The sequence below is a fragment of the Aspergillus wentii genome (assembly GCF_001890725.1).
Source record: "Aspergillus wentii DTO 134E9 unplaced genomic scaffold ASPWEscaffold_1, whole genome shotgun sequence".
NCBI classification, from domain to species: Eukaryota; Fungi; Ascomycota; class Eurotiomycetes; order Eurotiales; family Aspergillaceae; genus Aspergillus; species Aspergillus wentii.
In genome coordinates, this window is record NW_024467832.1 from 346,075 (window position 1) to 364,990 (window position 18,916).

At 46.8% G+C, this 18,916-nt stretch overlaps 9 protein-coding genes across 9 annotated transcripts; 3 read left to right on the plus strand and 6 right to left on the minus strand.

Moving 5' to 3' along the window:
* The first annotated feature begins 65 nt into the window (after positions 1–65).
* On the plus strand, positions 66–940 carry ASPWEDRAFT_33450 (uncharacterized protein). The gene has a single exon (XM_040833792.1). The coding sequence runs from the start codon at positions 79–81 to the stop codon at positions 859–861; it is 783 nt and encodes a 260-aa protein (XP_040693801.1). The 5' UTR covers positions 66–78; the 3' UTR covers positions 862–940.
* Positions 941–1,154: 214 nt separating this feature from the next.
* On the plus strand, positions 1,155–3,083 carry ASPWEDRAFT_33451 (uncharacterized protein). Its single transcript, XM_040833793.1, has one exon. It carries the CDS (start codon positions 1,179–1,181, stop codon positions 2,817–2,819), a length of 1,641 nt encoding a protein of 546 aa, XP_040693802.1. The 5' UTR covers positions 1,155–1,178; the 3' UTR covers positions 2,820–3,083.
* Positions 3,084–4,157: 1,074 nt separating this feature from the next.
* On the minus strand, positions 4,158–4,668 carry ASPWEDRAFT_192428 (uncharacterized protein). Its single transcript, XM_040832250.1, has one exon. The coding sequence runs from the start codon at positions 4,620–4,622 to the stop codon at positions 4,290–4,292; it is 333 nt and encodes a 110-aa protein (XP_040693803.1). The 5' UTR covers positions 4,623–4,668; the 3' UTR covers positions 4,158–4,289.
* Positions 4,669–6,090: 1,422 nt separating this feature from the next.
* Positions 6,091–7,105, plus strand: ASPWEDRAFT_166214 (uncharacterized protein; the record flags this gene model as incomplete). Its single annotated transcript, XM_040829955.1, has 3 exons — positions 6,091–6,569; positions 6,617–6,866; positions 6,920–7,105. 3 exons carry the CDS (start codon positions 6,091–6,093, stop codon positions 7,103–7,105), a joined length of 915 nt encoding a protein of 304 aa, XP_040693804.1.
* A 936-nt stretch (positions 7,106–8,041) lies between these two features.
* On the minus strand, positions 8,042–8,586 carry ASPWEDRAFT_192439 (uncharacterized protein). Its single transcript, XM_040832251.1, has one exon. The coding sequence runs from the start codon at positions 8,522–8,524 to the stop codon at positions 8,108–8,110; it is 417 nt and encodes a 138-aa protein (XP_040693805.1). The 5' UTR covers positions 8,525–8,586; the 3' UTR covers positions 8,042–8,107.
* Positions 8,587–10,092: 1,506 nt separating this feature from the next.
* On the minus strand, positions 10,093–10,584 carry ASPWEDRAFT_166216 (uncharacterized protein; the record flags this gene model as incomplete). Its single annotated transcript, XM_040829956.1, has 2 exons — positions 10,093–10,411; positions 10,490–10,584. The coding sequence occupies 2 exons, from the start codon at positions 10,582–10,584 to the stop codon at positions 10,093–10,095; spliced, it is 414 nt and encodes a 137-aa protein (XP_040693806.1).
* Positions 10,585–11,081: 497 nt separating this feature from the next.
* ASPWEDRAFT_166217 (uncharacterized protein) lies at positions 11,082–13,845 on the minus strand (the record flags this gene model as incomplete). The annotated part of the gene is made up of 3 exons (XM_040829957.1): positions 11,082–13,108; positions 13,160–13,661; positions 13,729–13,845. 3 exons carry the CDS (start codon positions 13,843–13,845, stop codon positions 11,082–11,084), a joined length of 2,646 nt encoding a protein of 881 aa, XP_040693807.1.
* A 1,364-nt stretch (positions 13,846–15,209) lies between these two features.
* ASPWEDRAFT_47037 (uncharacterized protein) lies at positions 15,210–17,276 on the minus strand (the record flags this gene model as incomplete). Its single annotated transcript, XM_040836890.1, has 6 exons — positions 15,210–16,077; positions 16,126–16,166; positions 16,228–16,457; positions 16,508–16,666; positions 16,732–16,933; positions 17,034–17,276. The coding sequence occupies 6 exons, from the start codon at positions 17,274–17,276 to the stop codon at positions 15,210–15,212; spliced, it is 1,743 nt and encodes a 580-aa protein (XP_040693808.1).
* Positions 17,277–18,193: 917 nt separating this feature from the next.
* ASPWEDRAFT_178026 (general stress protein) lies at positions 18,194–18,809 on the minus strand. The gene is made up of 2 exons (XM_040831750.1): positions 18,493–18,809; positions 18,194–18,438 (listed from the first exon to the last, which is right to left on the minus strand). The coding sequence occupies exons 1-2, from the start codon at positions 18,616–18,618 to the stop codon at positions 18,322–18,324; spliced, it is 243 nt and encodes an 80-aa protein (XP_040693809.1). The 5' UTR covers positions 18,619–18,809; the 3' UTR covers positions 18,194–18,321.
* Between the last annotated feature and the right edge of the window lie 107 nt (positions 18,810–18,916).

Sequence of the window (18,916 nt, forward strand, 5' to 3'; positions counted from 1 at the left end):
TATCACAACAGGCTGCAAGACGCGAGGCTCTGGCGCAATTCTTAGCCAACTCTCTTCTCTATCAAAACACTTGTCAAAATGACACCCAAATACACAGACGCCGTTCAGGGAAAAGAGCTCTACAACTACTTCGGCAACCGAGTTGTGGCATCGACAACTTCACAAGGAAATGTCGTGGCCGTCAAACACAAACCCGCTGGAGGCTTCGTGCGATCAGAAGCACAAATGATGCACTACGCCTCACAGCAAGGAATCCTCGCCCCGCGTGTCCTTGGCTCATATGATGTCGAACCGGAAGTCATTGCCACCGTAACAGATCTGGTTCCGGGCGAGTCACTCGATAAAGTCTGGCATGCAATGAACAAAGAGCAGCGGAATTCAATCAAAGCACAACTCAAGGAGCAAATACGTCTCTTTCAAACCTGTACGCAGCCATATATCGGACGAATCAACCACCAGGAAACTTTTAATTTCTATGATCGACTTCATTTTAGGTTTATGGGACCATTCGATACAGAAGAGGAGTTCGACAATTGGTGTCTTGCACGTGTTAAATCCCCAATGGCTGCTGCGATGTGGAAAAAGTTACTTCCCAGGATGCGTGGAGATAGACCATCGAAATTTGTATTGACTCATGGAGATCTCGCTGCGCGGAATATCATGGTCAAGGATGGGAAGATCACTGGAATCGTGGACTGGGAGTACTCTGCATTCTTTCCCGAGTACATGGAGTATGCTCTTGCAACAGTGATTCACGATGGCCATGAAAGCTGGTGGTTGCCTGTTCTGAAGGAGGTTCTTGAGCCTTGTGGATTTCAAAGATCTAGATTTACTGCCACGATCAAGGATAGAGGGTGGTGATTTACTTTCTGGCTTTTGTGGTTTATTTAAAATGGTTATTCCCCCTCGTTCATAATATGAGAAATGAGATATAATGCCATTACCAACTTACCCCCTAGAAGCTAGATATTGATATGCGCATTTAGTAGCTGCGTGACCACCAGGGAATTTCTGCTGTTCTAAGGCAAAGCACTCGATAAGGCTGAGATCCAGTCCTGTTACTAATACTGGCTGATCCTTGTCCAAAGACAAGTCAGCATTGCCCCGCACGTTCATATCTCAGCTTATCTGTTTTTATTTTAACTCAGCTCTTTCTCTTCCACTACATCCTCGGTACAATGCGTCTGTTAAAAGTGTCCGATAGGGAGCTTGTTGACTTTTTATCAGACAGCATACCCCCCTATGCTATCCTGTCACACACATGGAACAAGAATGAAGTTATCTACGAAGACATCGTCAATGGCACAGCAAAGAGCAAAGCTTCCTATTCCAAGGTCGAAGGGGCGGCGGACCAAGCTGCCAGCGACAATTTGGAGTATGTGTGGATTGACAACTGCTGCATTGATAAAAGCAGCAGTGCTGAGCTCTCCGAGGCCTTGAACTCCATGTATGCCTGGTATCAGGATGCGACTATATGCTACGCATATCTTTCTGACGTACCATCGGATGTCGATATCAAAGACCCAAACTCTGGATTTGCGCGCAGTAGGTGGTTTACTCGCGGATTCACCCTCCAGGAACTATTGGCACCGAAAGAAGTCATCTTCTTCTCTGCTGAGTGGAAAGTGATCGGGAAGAAGACGGAGCTGTATGAAATATTATGTGCGATCACGGGTATCGGTATCCAGTATCTCCGTCATAAATTACCTCTTTCCTCGGCTTCAGTCGCCAATCGAATGTCCTGGGCTGCAAATCGACGGACATCTAGATTGGAGGATGTCGCATATTGTCTACTGGGGATTTTCAACATCAATATGCCCTTATTGTATGGTGAACGTGACCGGGCATTCCTTCGCCTGCAAGAAGAAATTATGCGCCAATCTGATGACCAGTCAATCTTCGCCTGGCGGGATCCAGATGCAGACTCCAATACCCTTCATGGCCTATTGGCGACATCACCCAAAAAATTTGCCTTGTGCGGGGATATGATCCCGTATGCGAACTGGGAAGTCCTTCCTCCCTATTCCATGACTAATCGCGGACTTCAGATTGATTTCCATCTGAAGAAATGCCCCAATGAAGAAGATATATACATTGCAGCTCTCAACTGTCCCATGCCACCGCTGTATAAGGGTGGGAGCTTTCTAGGCTTATTCCTGAAAAAGCTCTCCACTGGCGATGAGCAGTATGCACGTGTGAAGATACATGAATTCAGTTCTGTTCAAAACCAACGCGGATCCCTCAAGACGATTTTCGTGAGGCAAACCATCCATAATGCCTCGGCTGTTGGTCACGGTGTCTTTCCATACCATGTAGCCCATCTTCGAAAAGGTCCACGGCCCTTGGCTGTCGCCAAAAGAAAAGATTTGTCTGAAGCGGTGCGGGTTATTCTCCCTAGGCCATCAAGGCAGATCCACCACTTCAAGTCTACACTTGGGAGGCCAGGGCCAACACCAGATTTCATTTATGAATCTGAGAAGGCACGCAAAGATTGGCTGCCGGACAATTTTCCGTATGAAATCTTCTTGCCCAAAGGAGCGAGAAAAATAGCAGGAGCAGTCCTATTTGAAGGAGGCATCAACAAAAAGCAGGTCTGTGTGATGCTCGGGTCCATGGATGGGTTTGATATTGGATTTGACGCGATAAAACCTCCACGTGACTTTAATTTGCAAAAACCGCCGAGCCATGTGTTGGCCCTCCTCCAGCAACATTTCCACCCAAAACAAGTGGGAACCGAATTTTTTCTGGAACAGAGTCACGTCACAGTTCACGTGAGCCATGGATCTACAATGGTGTCAAGTACTACATGGTGGATTTAGATGTGGACTTCGAAAATTGCTCATCACAGAAGGATAAATTCAAAGGCCCACGACATATAAGCAAAGATAAGCCCATTGATCGCGTTGCTGTATCTCATCCTTTGACATTTCGTCTTCCACGCAGGTGAAATTGCAAACACGACATTTCTACCCCCATTAAACTACCCGAAATGACCATATTGAATCATGGTACTATGTTTGGTGGAGGAGTCGTTACACTAGTTATTAACCAAATGAATGAAATGATCTTAACACCACTGGTGACTACTATTCCCCTAGATATAGCATTTGCTCTCCTATTTATAAGTATACATAAATCGTATCCATCAGAATATAGTAGGCTGTTTTTACATGGCTCAGCCATCCTCAAGGCTGCGTGATAACTCATATGAGGCACAATCAATCAGCTCTGTCCCATCTGGCAGATGGTCTTATACATCGCGGCTCTTAATATCAGTGTGGTAATAATAAAGAACTTGTTTCATTTTTTACCATGCTTTATGATATTCTCTATTTTATCTAGCTGGTCCCTAAACATATTAACCCAGTACCAGAAAATAGAAAACTATAGTCACTCCCACCTTGAGAGATATCTTATTTCCAACATAATGGACTGGATTTGATCTCTAAGGTAGTAAGAAGTGACTCAGTCTCACTTAACCTCGACCTCTTTAACACTTCTCAGCCCCCACAGACTCACTACTACCGAAACAAAAGCCAATGCACAGTTATACCACCAGCCAGGCTTATAACCAAGCAACAACACCTCTTTAGTACCAGCCTCATGCATTTATCCCGTGACATTCCGTGCAATGAGCGTTGAAGTGACAATACCAAAACTCTTCCTAACCTGAGCAAGCATGTTAAAAACATCACCGGCCAGCGCCTACGTTCGAGCAAGGAATGCACTTGTCATGACCAGATTAAAGATAGTATAGATCAAGTTAGCGCCCAGTGGGTCGAGTGCCATGGTCTGGAAAAAACACCTCGGCAATACCCTGGCCCGTCGACACAGCACAATATTGCAAGAAGTAATGGGGCGACACCGACCACGAGGCAGCTTGCGGGTACAGCGACTGAAGGCCGTGAATACGGGAGTAAGGCCTGATGGCGACATTCATTAGAACGCCAGACTGGGGCAGGCACGAAATAAAGTGATGATCTAAGGGTTGACTTACCCCTAACGTCTTGTAGGTATAAGGCCATGAGCTGCTCGCTGGCGTTGAGAGTTTCCTAAACTGAAAATATGGTAATACAGATGGCTGTAAAGGGGATTTTTGCCGATCACGAATTTGGAATCAGGGCTGGGCGGTTGAGGCGAGTCTGGCGCCGTATCCACAGGGCGAATGCCGGTATAAGAGCGAATGCTATACAGACCAAACAAGGTTAAGGGGTTCGTGCATGTTGTGTTCAGCATCTGATTCAGTAGCCACAGTCAGGTCATATGAGAGAACCGCGAGGCAGATGCTTTTAAACGATGTCCCAACCCGTGGCTGCAAAGGCGATACTGCGGCGACGCGGGCTGCTGTTGGCAGGGAAAAATGCGCAGCGAAACCAACAGAGCTCGGTAACAGCGAGGCCTACCATAACCCGCAGCACAATTAGCTGCGTTGACGTGACGACAAGTCCAGCACCCAAGGCACTGGCGATTTGAAACAGCCCACCGAGCCGATATACCCGTCGGCAGCCCAGCACATCAGCAGCGACACCGCAGGTAAGCAGCGTACAGCCACAAGCAAGAGCAAAGGTAGCAGTCGGCCAGAGCTGTAGCTCTGGTGGGGTATGCAGGTCCGTCGCGATCATCAGGATGCATACAGTCAGGCCAGCCAACAGGTTGCCGATGTCTGTGATACATTGGGGGAGGCAATAACAACATATATTTGACTTAGAGAGGGGCGAATCGACTTCGGCTTCTTCGGTGGCAAAGCCAGAAAGCGTGCCTCTGGAAGTCGGGGCTGGATGCACCTCAGTGCGTAAACTTCCGGCAGGTAAAGGGTTTGGAGAAGTCACCGAGGTCCCAGCAACATTTAACGTGATATGGACGAACTTATTTCCCGATAAATAATCTTACACGATGTATGGCAGATAGACGCAGAGAGCTGAAACTGAATGGTTGTTTGTTCGATGACACATGGCAGGCGGGATACTTTCTGTGGGCCAAGTTCAGCCCTATGGCCGATCTGCGGGGTAGCTAAAACTCCCAATGGCCTTCCTTCCTACAGTTTATTTCATCTAGCTTGTCAGTAATCATATCAGCATGCGCAGGATTGCTGATAGAAAAACTCAGTCGAGTCCTATGGTTCTTCAACTGAAATGTTCTTGTCGTTCATAATTTTGATACAGCTGTCTAGCCATCAATATGTATAAGTAGAACTGACTCTTTCTCTATTTCAGACACTCAAAGCTGATATACAGTAAAAACATTGAATATCCATTTTCGAGGACATCTTTGATCATGAAAGAGCGTCGAAACATCCTCTTTGTCCAGCCGAAACAAGAATACAAAGGAGGAGGGCAAAGACAAAGAACTGACACTGCTTCGCCTACAAAGCACTTTTTATAAATATCATATCCAATCTTGACTATGAGTATCTATCCGTCCACATCAATATCAATTGCATCACGTCCACCATCACAAATGCCCAACTCAAACTACAATGTCCCTCCTAGCAAGATATTACGTCTTCATTGGCCCCTACGATGCACCCATGCCAAATGACCTTGACTACCTAAGCCTAGCCATCGACTGCCTCCGTCACTGCCGCGGATGCAACAACTCATGTATAGTTAAGGCAGACGTCGGCCTTGTCCTCTGTGAGAACCACTTTATGGTTATTGTTGAAAGCGATTGTGGTGAGACTAATGATTCAGCTAAGTAGCGGATCTGATCAATGATTGTCTGGAGAGTTTATTATATACGCTTCCAAGACAGTGGAATCCAGATCGGGGATTGGCTTGAGAGAAGCATATGCTGTTGTGTGCACTGAGGTTTCTTAGGTTTGATTAAGATACGTGGCTCATCTAAGAACAACCTTACAAGGCAGCCTGTAATTAATAAGTTAACTTTGTCGATAACGACCTGAAGTATCCCCCATATACGCTGCCTGCGTCTCCCTGTTCTGTGGCAAGAAGACTGCAAGCTTTATCTACAGGCAACTATAGGCAGGCTATTTAATCTCCTCCCAACGAATTTCCTCCTATTTCCCATTCTTCCTCTATCATCTACCTCTATCGTCTATCTCCCATCCAGTCCACTTTACCACAAAACAACATGGCAGACTACGTAAAATCCTTACAGCGAACCCCTTCGAAAAGAACCCGATCACGCATCGATCCTCTCGATATATACAGCGTCCCTCCAAGAAAGCAAGTCAAAGAAATTGCGCAGAAAGCGCAGTTGAAAAAACTTGGACATATTCGGAAAACCCTCGACAAGTTCTACGCCCCTATCGAGAAAATGGACACGACCACCCTGGACCGAGACGACCTAGCCGAACTTGGCATCAAAGTGAAAACATGCGATTCTTTCGACGAACCGGACGATGATTACAGAACCTTTTTCAAACCTTTGCCGGAGGATACCCTAGATCAGTACCCGATGGATAAAGACACGCCGTGTCCCAAAGCCATAAAACGCCCTAATGCCACGATCGCTTGGGGTTTCTGGAAGGCCAAAAGAGAGGGATTCCCTCAGAATCAATATGGATATGAGCAGAGCCTGGCACTCATCACTGGCTGGATAGGATCAGCGTAGGTCTCTCTCTAATCTGTCTTTTCTAGTCGCTAACGGTTAGTAGTCCCCCACTTTTCTCCAAGCGCCTCTGTGTTGGAGATTCAGTGAGCCTCGGATCTCTTTTCTATAGAAGCTTCCCAGCTGCTCACACGTGGGAGAGACTGGACTCCAGTAAGCCTCACTTCATGTTTACCATGACCCTCGACGTCGAGCCCACTGAGAGGCTCCTCAAAGAAGAGGCGCTGCAAATCATGGCCGCTATAAAAACCCGCATCTCGTCCGAATTTATTGACAATAACAATCAAATCATTCCAGTATGTTCTTTGTTCTTTCTAACCATGTTCAAACTCTTTACTAATTCCTACAGATTCAAATGTTCTCATTCATGCAGAACTACGGCCGAATCCTCCACGCCTTCTACAACGGAAAAAGATTGGTTATTCGAAAGACACGTCTCTACGCCTTCGAAGACGAAAATGCACCATTCGACCTTTTCATTCGACACCTGGCCAGTGAGCCAGTTGGATATACTCGAGAACTGAAACGAAAGTGATTATTCCGACAAGAATTATATCAACATTCGTGTGTATTTATTATTTTATATATATATATGTGTGTGTGTGTGTGTGTTTCTATCATGTCAAGAGAATTATTGTATCTGAATGTCCATCAATCTAAGTTTTTTCATCCAACCAATAGCTACAGTAAGAAACAAGACCTGTAAAAGAACTAAATAAATCATTACTATCATAGATATCTAGCTTTGTTTTAAAGATATTGAAAATCATCATGTCCAACTTATCATTCCACTGCTCCCGCTATCCTATGCGGAAAGTGAGGCTATTCCTGTTGCTGCCTGGGTTACTTCATATGCCTATGTCATTCTTACCAGCAAGTTACCGCTACCTGTAGCTCGAATACCTCAGGTCGACTGCAAAGTTTGTTCATGAATGGAAGCCTCGACTAATTGGTATTCCTCAGGCGATAATTATAGGCGGTTCCGCACTTTTTTGAAATAGAGTACTGATATATATTGAAAGGTTCCTATGGATTTCCACAAAATAAGCCCATTTCGAGTTCCGTATAGAAATAGAAAACCTAAGAATATTCTAGATAGCCTAAGTACTGACGACCACTGCAAAGGCGACAAATTAAACAGATGAGGCACGAAAAAGGGTCACTTATGCACTCTGAGAGGGTCGCATAACCTCATACACTCGAAGCCCATCCCTTCCAATAAAATTTACATGACATACATCTATTTGATCACGGCATCAATCCCGCAGGAAAAATCATTGCCTCCGGTTTGGAAATAAGCCGGGGTTGATTCACATAGAATTTCATGTGCCTCCGGGTAAAACAGGGGCCGGACAACCTCATTGTTAACTGACTAGCCGCAGCCTCTTAGAAGGATCGGAACACTGCCTAACTCTGTGTCAAGTTTTACATAGCTGAGAGAGGGTGGAGGAAAATGCAGTTTATTTATTATGACAACATGTAATTATATCCATTCCATATATCGCCACTCCCCTTAGAGCCACCTGAATCAAATGCTCTACTCAACAGTCTTCGGGTCTGAACACAGAAGATCATCACCAATGTTCTCGTTCTCATTTTTGGCGATCAAAGCTTTGGGGCAGCACCGAGGTTGGGCCTTAGCGTTGATTTTGTGGCAGCTTTCCTTGAATTCCTCGGTAGTCTTCGAGCTCGAAGCTGTTTGTTCAATGCAAGTCAGCAACGGTTGGTCCCCTACTAAGTATCTTTGAGTAACTGGGATGAACTTACGGGCCATGCAGACGCTGTGAGGATAATGCTCTGCAGTCCACGGCACGGTATAGCAGCATGCAGGAGTAGGTTCAAGAGGGTTGCCGTTGCCGGATTGGCAGACAGAATCGGCGCGTTCGTTGAGGGAAGTGGGCTGAGCCAGGGCAACGCCAGCGGCGGCGGCAAGAAGAAGAATAGAAGCCTTCATTTTGAAAATTCGGTTGATATTGGAACGTGGATAGTTTGTTTCTTCAGAATGGCAGGTGGGAGTTACGAATATTTATACATGAGACTTGCGGCTGATCGATCCGATGTGTTCACCATGGGCTGAACCCTTCCCAGATCTTTACTCGATCGACACGCAATAGTTTGAACCTAAGATGCGCGTGGTCGTACATCCCTTTCCTATTCAAATAACTAGTCTGTAGATCTTTCCGTCCTTTAGGCTCGGCAATAAAATTGTGGACATTGCTCCATAATTCTCCGCGCTACTCCGGCCGACCCACGCCTGCCCAGCACGAGTATAGTATTATGGACGGCTCATTGTGGGGTAGCTCAGCTCAGCTGAAGAGCCTGTCGCCATCGCAAGTTCAGCTAATCCCAGCAGAAAAAGTCAGAAACCATCTTGGTTCCGCCACTCTACATTTAATTCGGGAAAAATGAAACGTATATCAAAAGAAGGGTATAACTTATGCACAAGACTCGCAGCTTACCTACGGGTAGAAGTAGAGAATGGGTGCCTGGGTAGGTAAACAATTGCAGTTTCTAGCTAGTTAGTCTAATATATCATTTCTCAATTGATTTTTTTCAGCTCGGCTGATCAGCGGGGTTCATGAGTCCCATCGAAAAGTATACTGGGACACATACGAGATCTATCGATCTCTTGTTGATCTTAATTTGTTCGCGTCGCTAGCGCCTGCATGTGCATATTTATTGTATTTTATTTCATACGGTGGCAAACAGGCCAAGTTCCGCACTCCATGATTGGCAATTGAATGTAGTTCAACGCACTCAAATGCCCTCGAAATCCTCACTGCCTTATTTTCCCGCCACGACAGCAATATTCGGAATTGGCTTCCATGTTTTACAGAGATCATACAATGGAGATAACTCTGCTTTCGGAAAGAATTTGCGTTATATCATTTATATGGGGCAGGCTTTGCCCAAAACGGCCACTTTCACAGCGTTACCAACCTACAGAAGGCTCCTATTCATGGGTTTCGCCAATAGTGTAAAGGGCTATTCTCCTCTGTGCCGAAACGTTTTGCTCGTGGGGGACGGAGTATTGATGACACGGATTAAGGGGTCGATGAGACAGTCAGAAATTCTATTTGAGGAAGCCGTGGAGTCAACGCAGACATGGATGGACGATTGTCTTAGGCATCATTCAGCCTGCCAGAAGAATGTCGAGCGGATATTTTATCCTTATCCCACCCGACTGTTCAAGATCGAGGAATCTATTATCCGCCTGGTGCTGAAAGACGAAGAAGCCATATCGGGTGCGTGTGTGGCTCTGAGCTACTCCTGGGGAAGAGACCCATCCTTTCTGCTTTATGGGAGGGTATCACCCTGTTCGCCCTTCCCGACGCATTTCAATAGCTTACAATATAAGACATATTGTTCCCAGGTATGAAACTTCCACTGGTTTCTCTCTCTGTCTGATAATTGTTGTAAACGAAACACTAGAAATGAGATTATATTCTAGAACGCCTCCTAGTGTGCAGGCAGTGTATGGCTGCACACTCCACCATGGTCCCAAAGCAGCAAATAGGGACATTAATTCGCTTTCCATAGGTTCTTTACATCCTTCTTGACTGGCTTGAGAAGAGCTTTAATCTCCGCTTTGAGAGCCTTCTTCTCTTCTTTAGACCACATTCCACTCCGCTTGGCACCTCTGAGGTCACGCACGTGGCCTGTGAGCAGAGTAGAGATATTCTCCACTGTGCACTTGGTGCACTTATTCTCATCAGTAATATCATTTAATGCTGTCACCAGTGTGCATATGATCTCTTTTGCCTGCGGGTTCTGCAATTCGGAATCGAGAAGCGGGACTTGGCTAGGCCCGTGGGTTAAGCAGTCCACCTTTGGGCTGGCACTAATTGGGCTTTAATTAGCAGCTGCCCCGTTCCAAATCGAAATAAAAGTGTGCGGCCGTGAGTTCAGAAAGACTTACTGTTTTTGCTCTTGTTTGTCGGCATTGCCCAACTCGACAGAATCGACGGAGGCATAGGACGGGGCCTTGGAGTCGTTGGTCTTGAATTCGGTCATTATGTTGTACGTTGAAGTGCGGACGATATTTTTCGAAGGAAGTGCTTTTTGTTTTGTTGGCTCTCAATATTCTAGCTGACGGGTATTTATATCTACACCTCATGGTACTGCAAGGTCATCGAAATGGGCAAGTCCGATATATCCGACGATTACCAGATTGGGCCTGCCGAGCGAAATGTCCGATCGGGCTCGGGGTTTCATTTTTAATTTGATTCATGGGATTTCTTCAAGGAGATCATGATAACCAATTCATTAGTATATTATTGCATGAGGAAAGGTTGATTTGCATTCGACAAATTGAATTACAGCTCGATATAGATGGCAAAGTATTTATTTAGAAAGAATATTAGTTTTCCTCCAAAAGACTGTTTAAACATATGCAAGAACAGGCTGGGTGGATGGTCTTAATACAGGTGGAAGCCACATGACAGCATGTATGTGTAGGCTACAATAAACACGAAGATGAAAGGCATCTTCGAGGCATATACTCAGACAGTTCATTGATTGACAACAGGGGAAGCGTATGTGACTCCGAAGTTGACCGTTTGCACGGTATCATAATCCCTCGGGTTAGCGCGGTTGCCGAAGATCTTCAGCGCACGCACAACTAGAGAGTAGTTGCCTGCTGGAACGTACGAGCCATTTGCGAGCATGCCGGTGAAGGAAGTTGCTTTGGGACCAGTAAGACCCTCAACAGTCCGGGGAAGGGCCGTCTTGGGGGCAGACACGGGGAGGATAGTGTGGCTGTTGGCCGCCTTGACACCGACCAAGAACAAATCCGTGCCCATGGACAGCTTGGTCTGGAAGATGGGGTAGCTGGTGTTTGCTGTGTCGATGGGGTTATTCTCGCCTGGCAGAACGAACTGCTGGTTGGCCTGAGCACGCTCCTTGGTGGTGCTGTCGATGATGTGGTTGCTGCCTTCCGTGGTGTCTAAGATGGTCACGTTGCGCATCGCGGTGGCAACGCCCAGGTAAGGAACGGAGAAGGAGTCATCCGAGGTCGTTCCGTTGAAGGTGATGTATCCGCTATACACAGGGATGCGCCGGGAGACGAGACCCTTGGGGGGAGTGGCAGTGACCTTCAAGACGGTGGACCCACCAGCGGCGACGAGTACACTGGATGAGCTGAAATTAAGGGAGACTCCATTGCTGACGTGGTCCACGAAATCGCCGAGGTTGTTCTTCTGGGGAATGGAGCTATTGTCGGGGAGTGTGTAGACGGTAGCAGCGCCGACGTGACCGATAGTGTAAAGGCGTGGCAAGATGCCGGTGTTGTTGATGCGTATATAGGCTGGGGTGATGTGCTCGGTGTCATTGAACGAGATGGTGCTCACATTGAACTGTGTGGTGGTGTGTACAAGCTTGTGGGCATCAATAAGACCACCGCCCTGCTGCGCCACCGATCCCAGGATGGGTGATGCGGTGACGCCGTCATGGAACAAACCAGGGTTGGCCGTAGTCGACAGCAGAGACTTGATCTCAGCCGGGGTCACCTTGCCCTTGCCGCGAGCCTCCATCAGGAGAGCAATGCAACCCGCAACGAAGGGGGTCGCCATCGAAGTACCGCTCTCCACGGCGTAGCCGCCTTCGAGGACCGGCCATGTTGACAGCATAGATCCACCGACTCCCGAAGCCGCGGTCACAGGGAGGATCTCATTGCTGGGACCCCACTGGCTGTATCGACTGATTTGCCCGCCCGATTGATGGTTGGTCTCATTGATGAAGATGGTTTTGGCGGACTTTTCACTGATCATGTGTAGGGTGATATTGGCCCCAGATGCAGCAAGCTTCACCCAGTTCTCTCCGGTCTGGGCGGAAACCATTCCCAAGCCCGTGAGAGCAGGGTCCTGGACCGGGAGCTCATAGGTTTCAGGCTCATTGTTGTAGAACAGGATATTCTTAGCACCGGCCTTGACCGCGTTAGCCTGCTGCACACTGCCACGGCAGCCACCGTAACGGATCAGAACAATCTTGTTGGAGATGTTCGGGTGGTTACCCGTCCACGGCTCACAGGAATCGCCGACGACCGATGCATTGAGGCTGCTAGGATATAGGATGTAGCTGCCATTCTTGAAGTCGGAGGTACCCGCCAGCTGCCAGCCAAATTCTTTGGTGGTGTTTCGGGTTGAGTAAGTAGCTCCGGTCAGCAGCAGAGGGCTATACAAGTTGTTGACAGATCCGATGCCAATGCCGGCAGAATTGTCGACACCATTCGAGGCCAGGAACAGACCGTAGCTTCCATCATTGCCAGTAGCAATAAAAGTGGGAAGGCCGTCCTCAGCCAGCTTCTGGATCAATTGCCCCCACGGCTCATCGCTCCAGCCCTTGTAGGAGCCGAAGGAGGCGGAGATGATGTCGGCTTTATCTTCGTAGGCCTTCTTGAAAGCGGCGGTGACGATATCAGTACCAGTTTTCACGACCTGCTTTCCAAGAACCTTGTAGTGACCCAGAGTCACATTAGGGGCCACACCAGTGAAGTTATATGGGTTGGGCTGAGCGGCAATCAGTCCAGAGACATGAGTTCCTTAGCCAGTTAACGAAAAGATTTACACCGATGGCTAGGATGAGGACATACCGTGTCCATCGTGGCCTTCCCACGGGTCGGTAGTGTTGTCCAGGAAATTGAAACCAAATTCCACCAGGCAGCCCTTACCAAAGCAGCCTCCGAGTGCGGGATGCTTATAGTCGATGCCTGAGTCCACGACCGCCACGCGGATACCAGATCCCAGGTAGCCTTCCTGGCGCAGCTTGTCAACTCCGGTCATAACTTGAGGGTAGTCGTTGTCTTCGTCGCCCCCAGTGGCACGTCGTCGAAGACCATGAGAGGCCGCACTAAGATGGGCCAGCGGGCCATGGGCAACACTCGAAACGTCTCGCTGAGGCTGGTGCAGTTCCCGCACAGGGGAGACCTTCTTCACCATAGACCATGAGGAGATCTGTTTGACAATGGTCTCCTCGTTCTGGTTGTCGTCTAATAGTGTGAAGGAACCACCGTGGAAAAGAGCAAAGGACAGGTCGTGGTTAAGACTGGCGGGGATGCCGTGGTCATTAAGAGTAGAGACGAAGCTGGTAGATGACTATACAAACTAGAAAATTAGTATAACTGGTGCCTCTTGAAAGGACAGAATTGACGCATGGACGGACAGTCTTGGAATCAGAAAACTCGACAATGTATTTCTGAGCGATAGGGTCGCCGTGTCCTGCCAAAGCCACCGGCAGGGCTGCTAGCAAAGCGCCCAGCCATAGGCGAAGAGGGGCCATGTTGGAAAAGAAAATGAATGGCCGGACTCAAAGAGTCCAAAAAGAGCGACTGGGAACAAAACAAATCAAAGAGTGACGAGGTTGAAGGGGAAAAAAGAATGTATTCAAGCAAAGGGTGCAATAACCGACACTATCAAGATCGAATCTGCTATTGCACGCCCTATTTTCCTTTATATAATGAGAGGACGGGAAAGCTTCCACAAACAGACCTTGACGATATTTCATGCTGATCTGAAGCCTTCGGCGGGGCCGGATCTCGTATTATTTGTGATCGGCGTAGATATCGCCGATCCGCGTCTATATAGGCTAGCACATCAAGCCAGGAAAAAGAGTCCGAATTGTGTTGGAACCTCTTATCATAGGCTAGTTTAAAGGGCCACACTGATGCCGTAAAAGGTGGAAATTAACTCAGAAAAGCGGATCAACCATTGGTCTATCCGTTCGGCCCTAACCCGCTGGTAGTCGATCACTTTCTTAATCCTATTTAGCGTGATAATTTGATGAAGAACCGGGGTTGAGAACCATGGATTCTCCAACAATGCGGTTCATGTCTTCAGATGCCAGCTATTTACTACCAATAATGTGTCATGAGATACCCCTATTACGGGTCTGCCATGCTGAGTGTATGATCCTTTTATAAAAGTCTGCATTTTCTGTATTGTACTACACTGTTGGATATTCATATATAATAAAATGGCTCCCCATTATTTGCTCCCTTTCATCATATATGGCAGGCCAGGTATAGTTCCTGGAGGACTTTGAGCTCCTAGAAGCCGATAGCATGTTCCTAGAATCGATATTTAAAGATAATAGACGTTGAAGTTTTCCTAGAGCATACGTGTTCTCACAAGAAAAAAAGCTAGCTGAGTTCTGACCTGAATAAGATAGGCAAACCCAATCATTTGTGGCCCTTTAAACAGAATCTATACGTCAATTTATGCCGAGGACAAAGCTCCATGAAGTAACCGCGAGCTCGTGCAGGGAACTCTGAGACCCCTTAACTATCGCTTGTATCAATAAATTTAGAATTATCTAGCAGGAAGTCTCGTTAGATAGGATGCTTGCTCAGATGGCGCAATGTACAATTCCTTACCTAGTAATGGGAGAGTATTCCACGTTCTTAAAACCCGGGTGTCGCTTTAATACCAACAGTCTTAGCAAATTGACTTCCGTACTTATGTCGACTAAATAGGCTCTACGAGTACAAAAAGTTCTTTGATTTATTATTAGGTTGCGCACAGTTACGGGGTGCTGGATTCTCTCTCAGGTGCTGCGTAAAGATGAACAAAACTGGATATCTGTGCTTGGTATCGGGGTTCGCTGCCCAACAGTACGCAAGACTATCTATATATGAATATCTTGCTCTAAGTAGGCATTTCAAAAATGGCAGAGAAATATTTCCGTAAGCCAGCCGTATCCCCCATACTGCCTATCCATGCGATGTGCTGGTCCGGCCGACATAGTACCAGGCATCCTGGACCGCCCTCATCAATACCGTATCCGGTGTAAGCCTGTTCTCTGTCGTCAGTAAACACTTTCCAGTAGTCCCACCCCTTGATATCATCAAAAGGATGGAAAAGCTCCGGAAGATCTAGCATATTGACTGCACTCCGAGGGCTTGACTGTATGAGGAGCAACTCAACAAGAGGGCAGCGCCATTCCGGATCCTGTTTCCGTTGCAAGGAGACCGGACGTAAACATTTGCTTAGGCTGTCAGTAAAATAAGCCAGAGATTCCATTCTTTCCGGTTGGCGTAAGTCACCCGGAAACACCAGGAGTCTCCAAGATCCGTCACTCATAAGCCTTTCTCCCATTTGTAGAGCTATCCCATCGCATTGATTGACAACAAGGACAGATGGTAAGCGCATGCCCAGTTGAAGATTTCTTGCAGGTTTGGAATTCCTTTCCTGGGCGATCAAGACACTATGGGCATACACCACGCCGACACCAGCCATAAAACCTGCATGCTGGTCGCGAACTTCGTAAATGCCGCTCGAGGTATCTTTTTGCTCTTTCTCGTATGCGTGTACAAGCTGGGAATCCAGCTCCATCAGTTGCTCAGCGACTGGGCGCCGTTCAGTTTCATACGTTTCCAGTATAATGGGATCCGCTCCATTGGCAATTACTGCTCTAATTTTCCATAGAAGGTTGTATGAGTCTTGGATGGATACATTCATGCCCTGTCCTCCCTTTGGCGAATGGGTATGCGCAGCATCCCCAGTGAGAAATACACTCCAAGAAAATAAGTAAGTTGCTTGTATCTTGTGACCCGTTACTTACCGTTCATGAGGTCTGAAATTTTTGACAAGGCGTCGGCCTATCTTGGATCCTGCGTCAACATATAGAACATGCAAGTGCTCATAATGATTTTATCAGACCTACTGAATAATTAGACCACCAGTCACAGTACTTATACGTCAAATTGTATGGTTTCATTAGCTGCTCGGCTGTTTCTACCATGGCCCGAGGAGAACTAGTGTGGTGTTGCAGAGCTTTCTCATCCAAGTCTTCTCGAAGCTGAATGTAAAGCCGAACTAGTCTATTCTCCCGAGGCAGTGTCATAACGCTTCCGTGAGGCTGAGAGTTTATGGAACATGAATGACGAATGTCGGCTAAAGCACCTGGTTAGTCAATGAGTTCTGCACAGGGGATATGCACGAACGGAAGTTGGTTATGGGAATGATGTCTAGCACACCCCAAGTTGACTCTTCTGAAGCGACATCTGACTGCACATCGAGCTGGCTCCCGACCCAACCGTGCGCGCCATCGCATGCAATCAGATATCGCGCATGAATAGTTTCTACCTCCTCCAAACCATATGCTTAGCCTTAGACTTTCATTTTACGGGCCATTTCCACAGGAAAGTCCCCTGCGGCGACTACATACCGTTACTCCCATCAGCTTTGACTCCCACATTGACTGGGAAGTGTTGTGTATCGCCACCGGCGTCAGGAGAGAAATGTAATGATTCAGCCTCTCTATGCCACTCCACGTGAATGTCCTTCTTGTCCAGATGTTCAATGAATGCCTGTTCAACGGCCCCTTGGTTAAGCAGAACTTGCCCAAATCTTGAGTCTTTCCCAGATCTCTGCCCCGTATCTGCTGCGTCGCTCAATATTGCCTGTCTTTTCGTTTGTTACCTAAACAGTCAGTTCTGCGTCGATCACCTGAGACTTCCTCTTCCTTACCCAATGGGACATGTCGACGTCGTGTATCCCCTGCTTCAAGATCGGGTCGAGTATCCCGAAGCTTTCCAGTATCTCTAACGTCCGACTTTGAATTCCATCAGCGTGGCCAGTTTCGGTCCGACCTTCTTTTTTGTCAATTATCCGGGTAGACATCTTGTATTGGGCTGCCGAGCATGCAGCCGCGAGCCCTGCTGGACCGGCTCCGACTATTAATACATCAACAGAAGAGGGCGTAGAACACATCTCGAGTGTACATGGAAGTTTTATCCAGTGTAGCAGAAGATAGGTGGCGGAGAGCCTTTCAAAACAGGTCTAAAGTTTATCAATCAAGCAGATGTAGCTTGATGGTAGATTGGCTGCTAAAATTTGCCCCCGGATGATGAATTCATGATGCACTGATGGTGAGGTCATGATGGACCCACAAAAGCTCAAAATTGGATCACACCTCCCTTTAATACTAAATTTGGTCGGGAGATGGTGCGCAAGGTACAAGCTGTGCCAGAAACCTGCTAATTCTTTCTCAGGTACAGCTCAAAAACATACGACCTAGCTGAAGTGCAGCGTGGTGAGGCGTCAGGATGATTCATCTCAATTCCAAGTAATGACCATTTGCCCCTCCCGTCTCCAACCAATGTAAACAGAACAATTACCACAATGTGAAAGTTATCATGGATCAGCAAAACCTGCCTTGTGCTACATGTCATGTCCTTCAGGCTAAATTTATTGAGAAGCGTAAGATTGCTCAGTTTTGGTGTTTAATTCATTATAACCAATCACAAAAAGAATGTATTGTTAGGTTGACACTTAAAATAGATGGCAGACCCACTTTCATGACGTCAATAGCATGAAGCCAACTTCACATTATCTGCTACTTTCGAACAAAGGCAACTTCAGAAAGCTTTTGAAGGCTTTTCTTAAGTGGTAAGTAAGGCCTACTGTATGTTCTCCAGTACAGGCTGTGAACACTAAAGATATCAGTGTTTCTGTAATAGGTCTGCTGAAAGACATCGATGGCTGTATATGTCCGCAGACGCAATGAAGACTTGAGCAGGCATGTGTATCACAAAACTGCCTGATTAGCAAATATATATTTATACTAAATAGTGATTCACGAATCAATTTTCATACACAAAAGAAATGTGTGATTTTCAAAAACTTTTCCGTGTACATATAATATTTAACTATTGACTGCTGACATAGATTAGATTTATTATACTTTTTGTTACAACAAACGCGGCTTGTAGTTTGAGTCGTGATCAAAATTCAAGCATAATGACAATGAACCGCCCTATTCATCTGGCTGGTCATATGATTGGCCTCCCTTTCGTCCTGCTTCCTTGGCTCTCTCGTCACCGGGCTGGAAGCTTCCGCCTGAAGCGTGACCGCCCTTCGAAGCAATGTCCTTCTTAAGACGGGCCTTAGCAATAGTGGTATGACGGTTATGAATGCTTTTACTAACCTGCTTGCCGGGATCCATCGAAGCAAACCCTCCCTGGTGGCTAGACTGTCCACCCTGCCGAGCAATATTCTCGACTTCTTCGTGAGGCCGGTTGGCGAAATTACCGGGGTTGCGATTATCAGTCATTTTGATATGTATAAGATATTGATGAGGTTGAAGGAGTATGAAGTATTGTGCGGTTGAGTAGGATAATCAGTGTGTTGTACAGAAGATTGACTGCATATTTATATGCGACGCCAAACCCTATCTGCATTCGTCAAGAGCACATTGAAGTCATTATGATGGCCATTATTTTCTGCGTAATCTTTATGAACTTGATACATTGAGCTCGTTTCCAAGTTTTAAGATATATCAGCCCTTCTCGAAGCAAGTCGATAACGTTATGTGACTTATAGGTTCCACTTACTTTATCGCCCCCCTGACC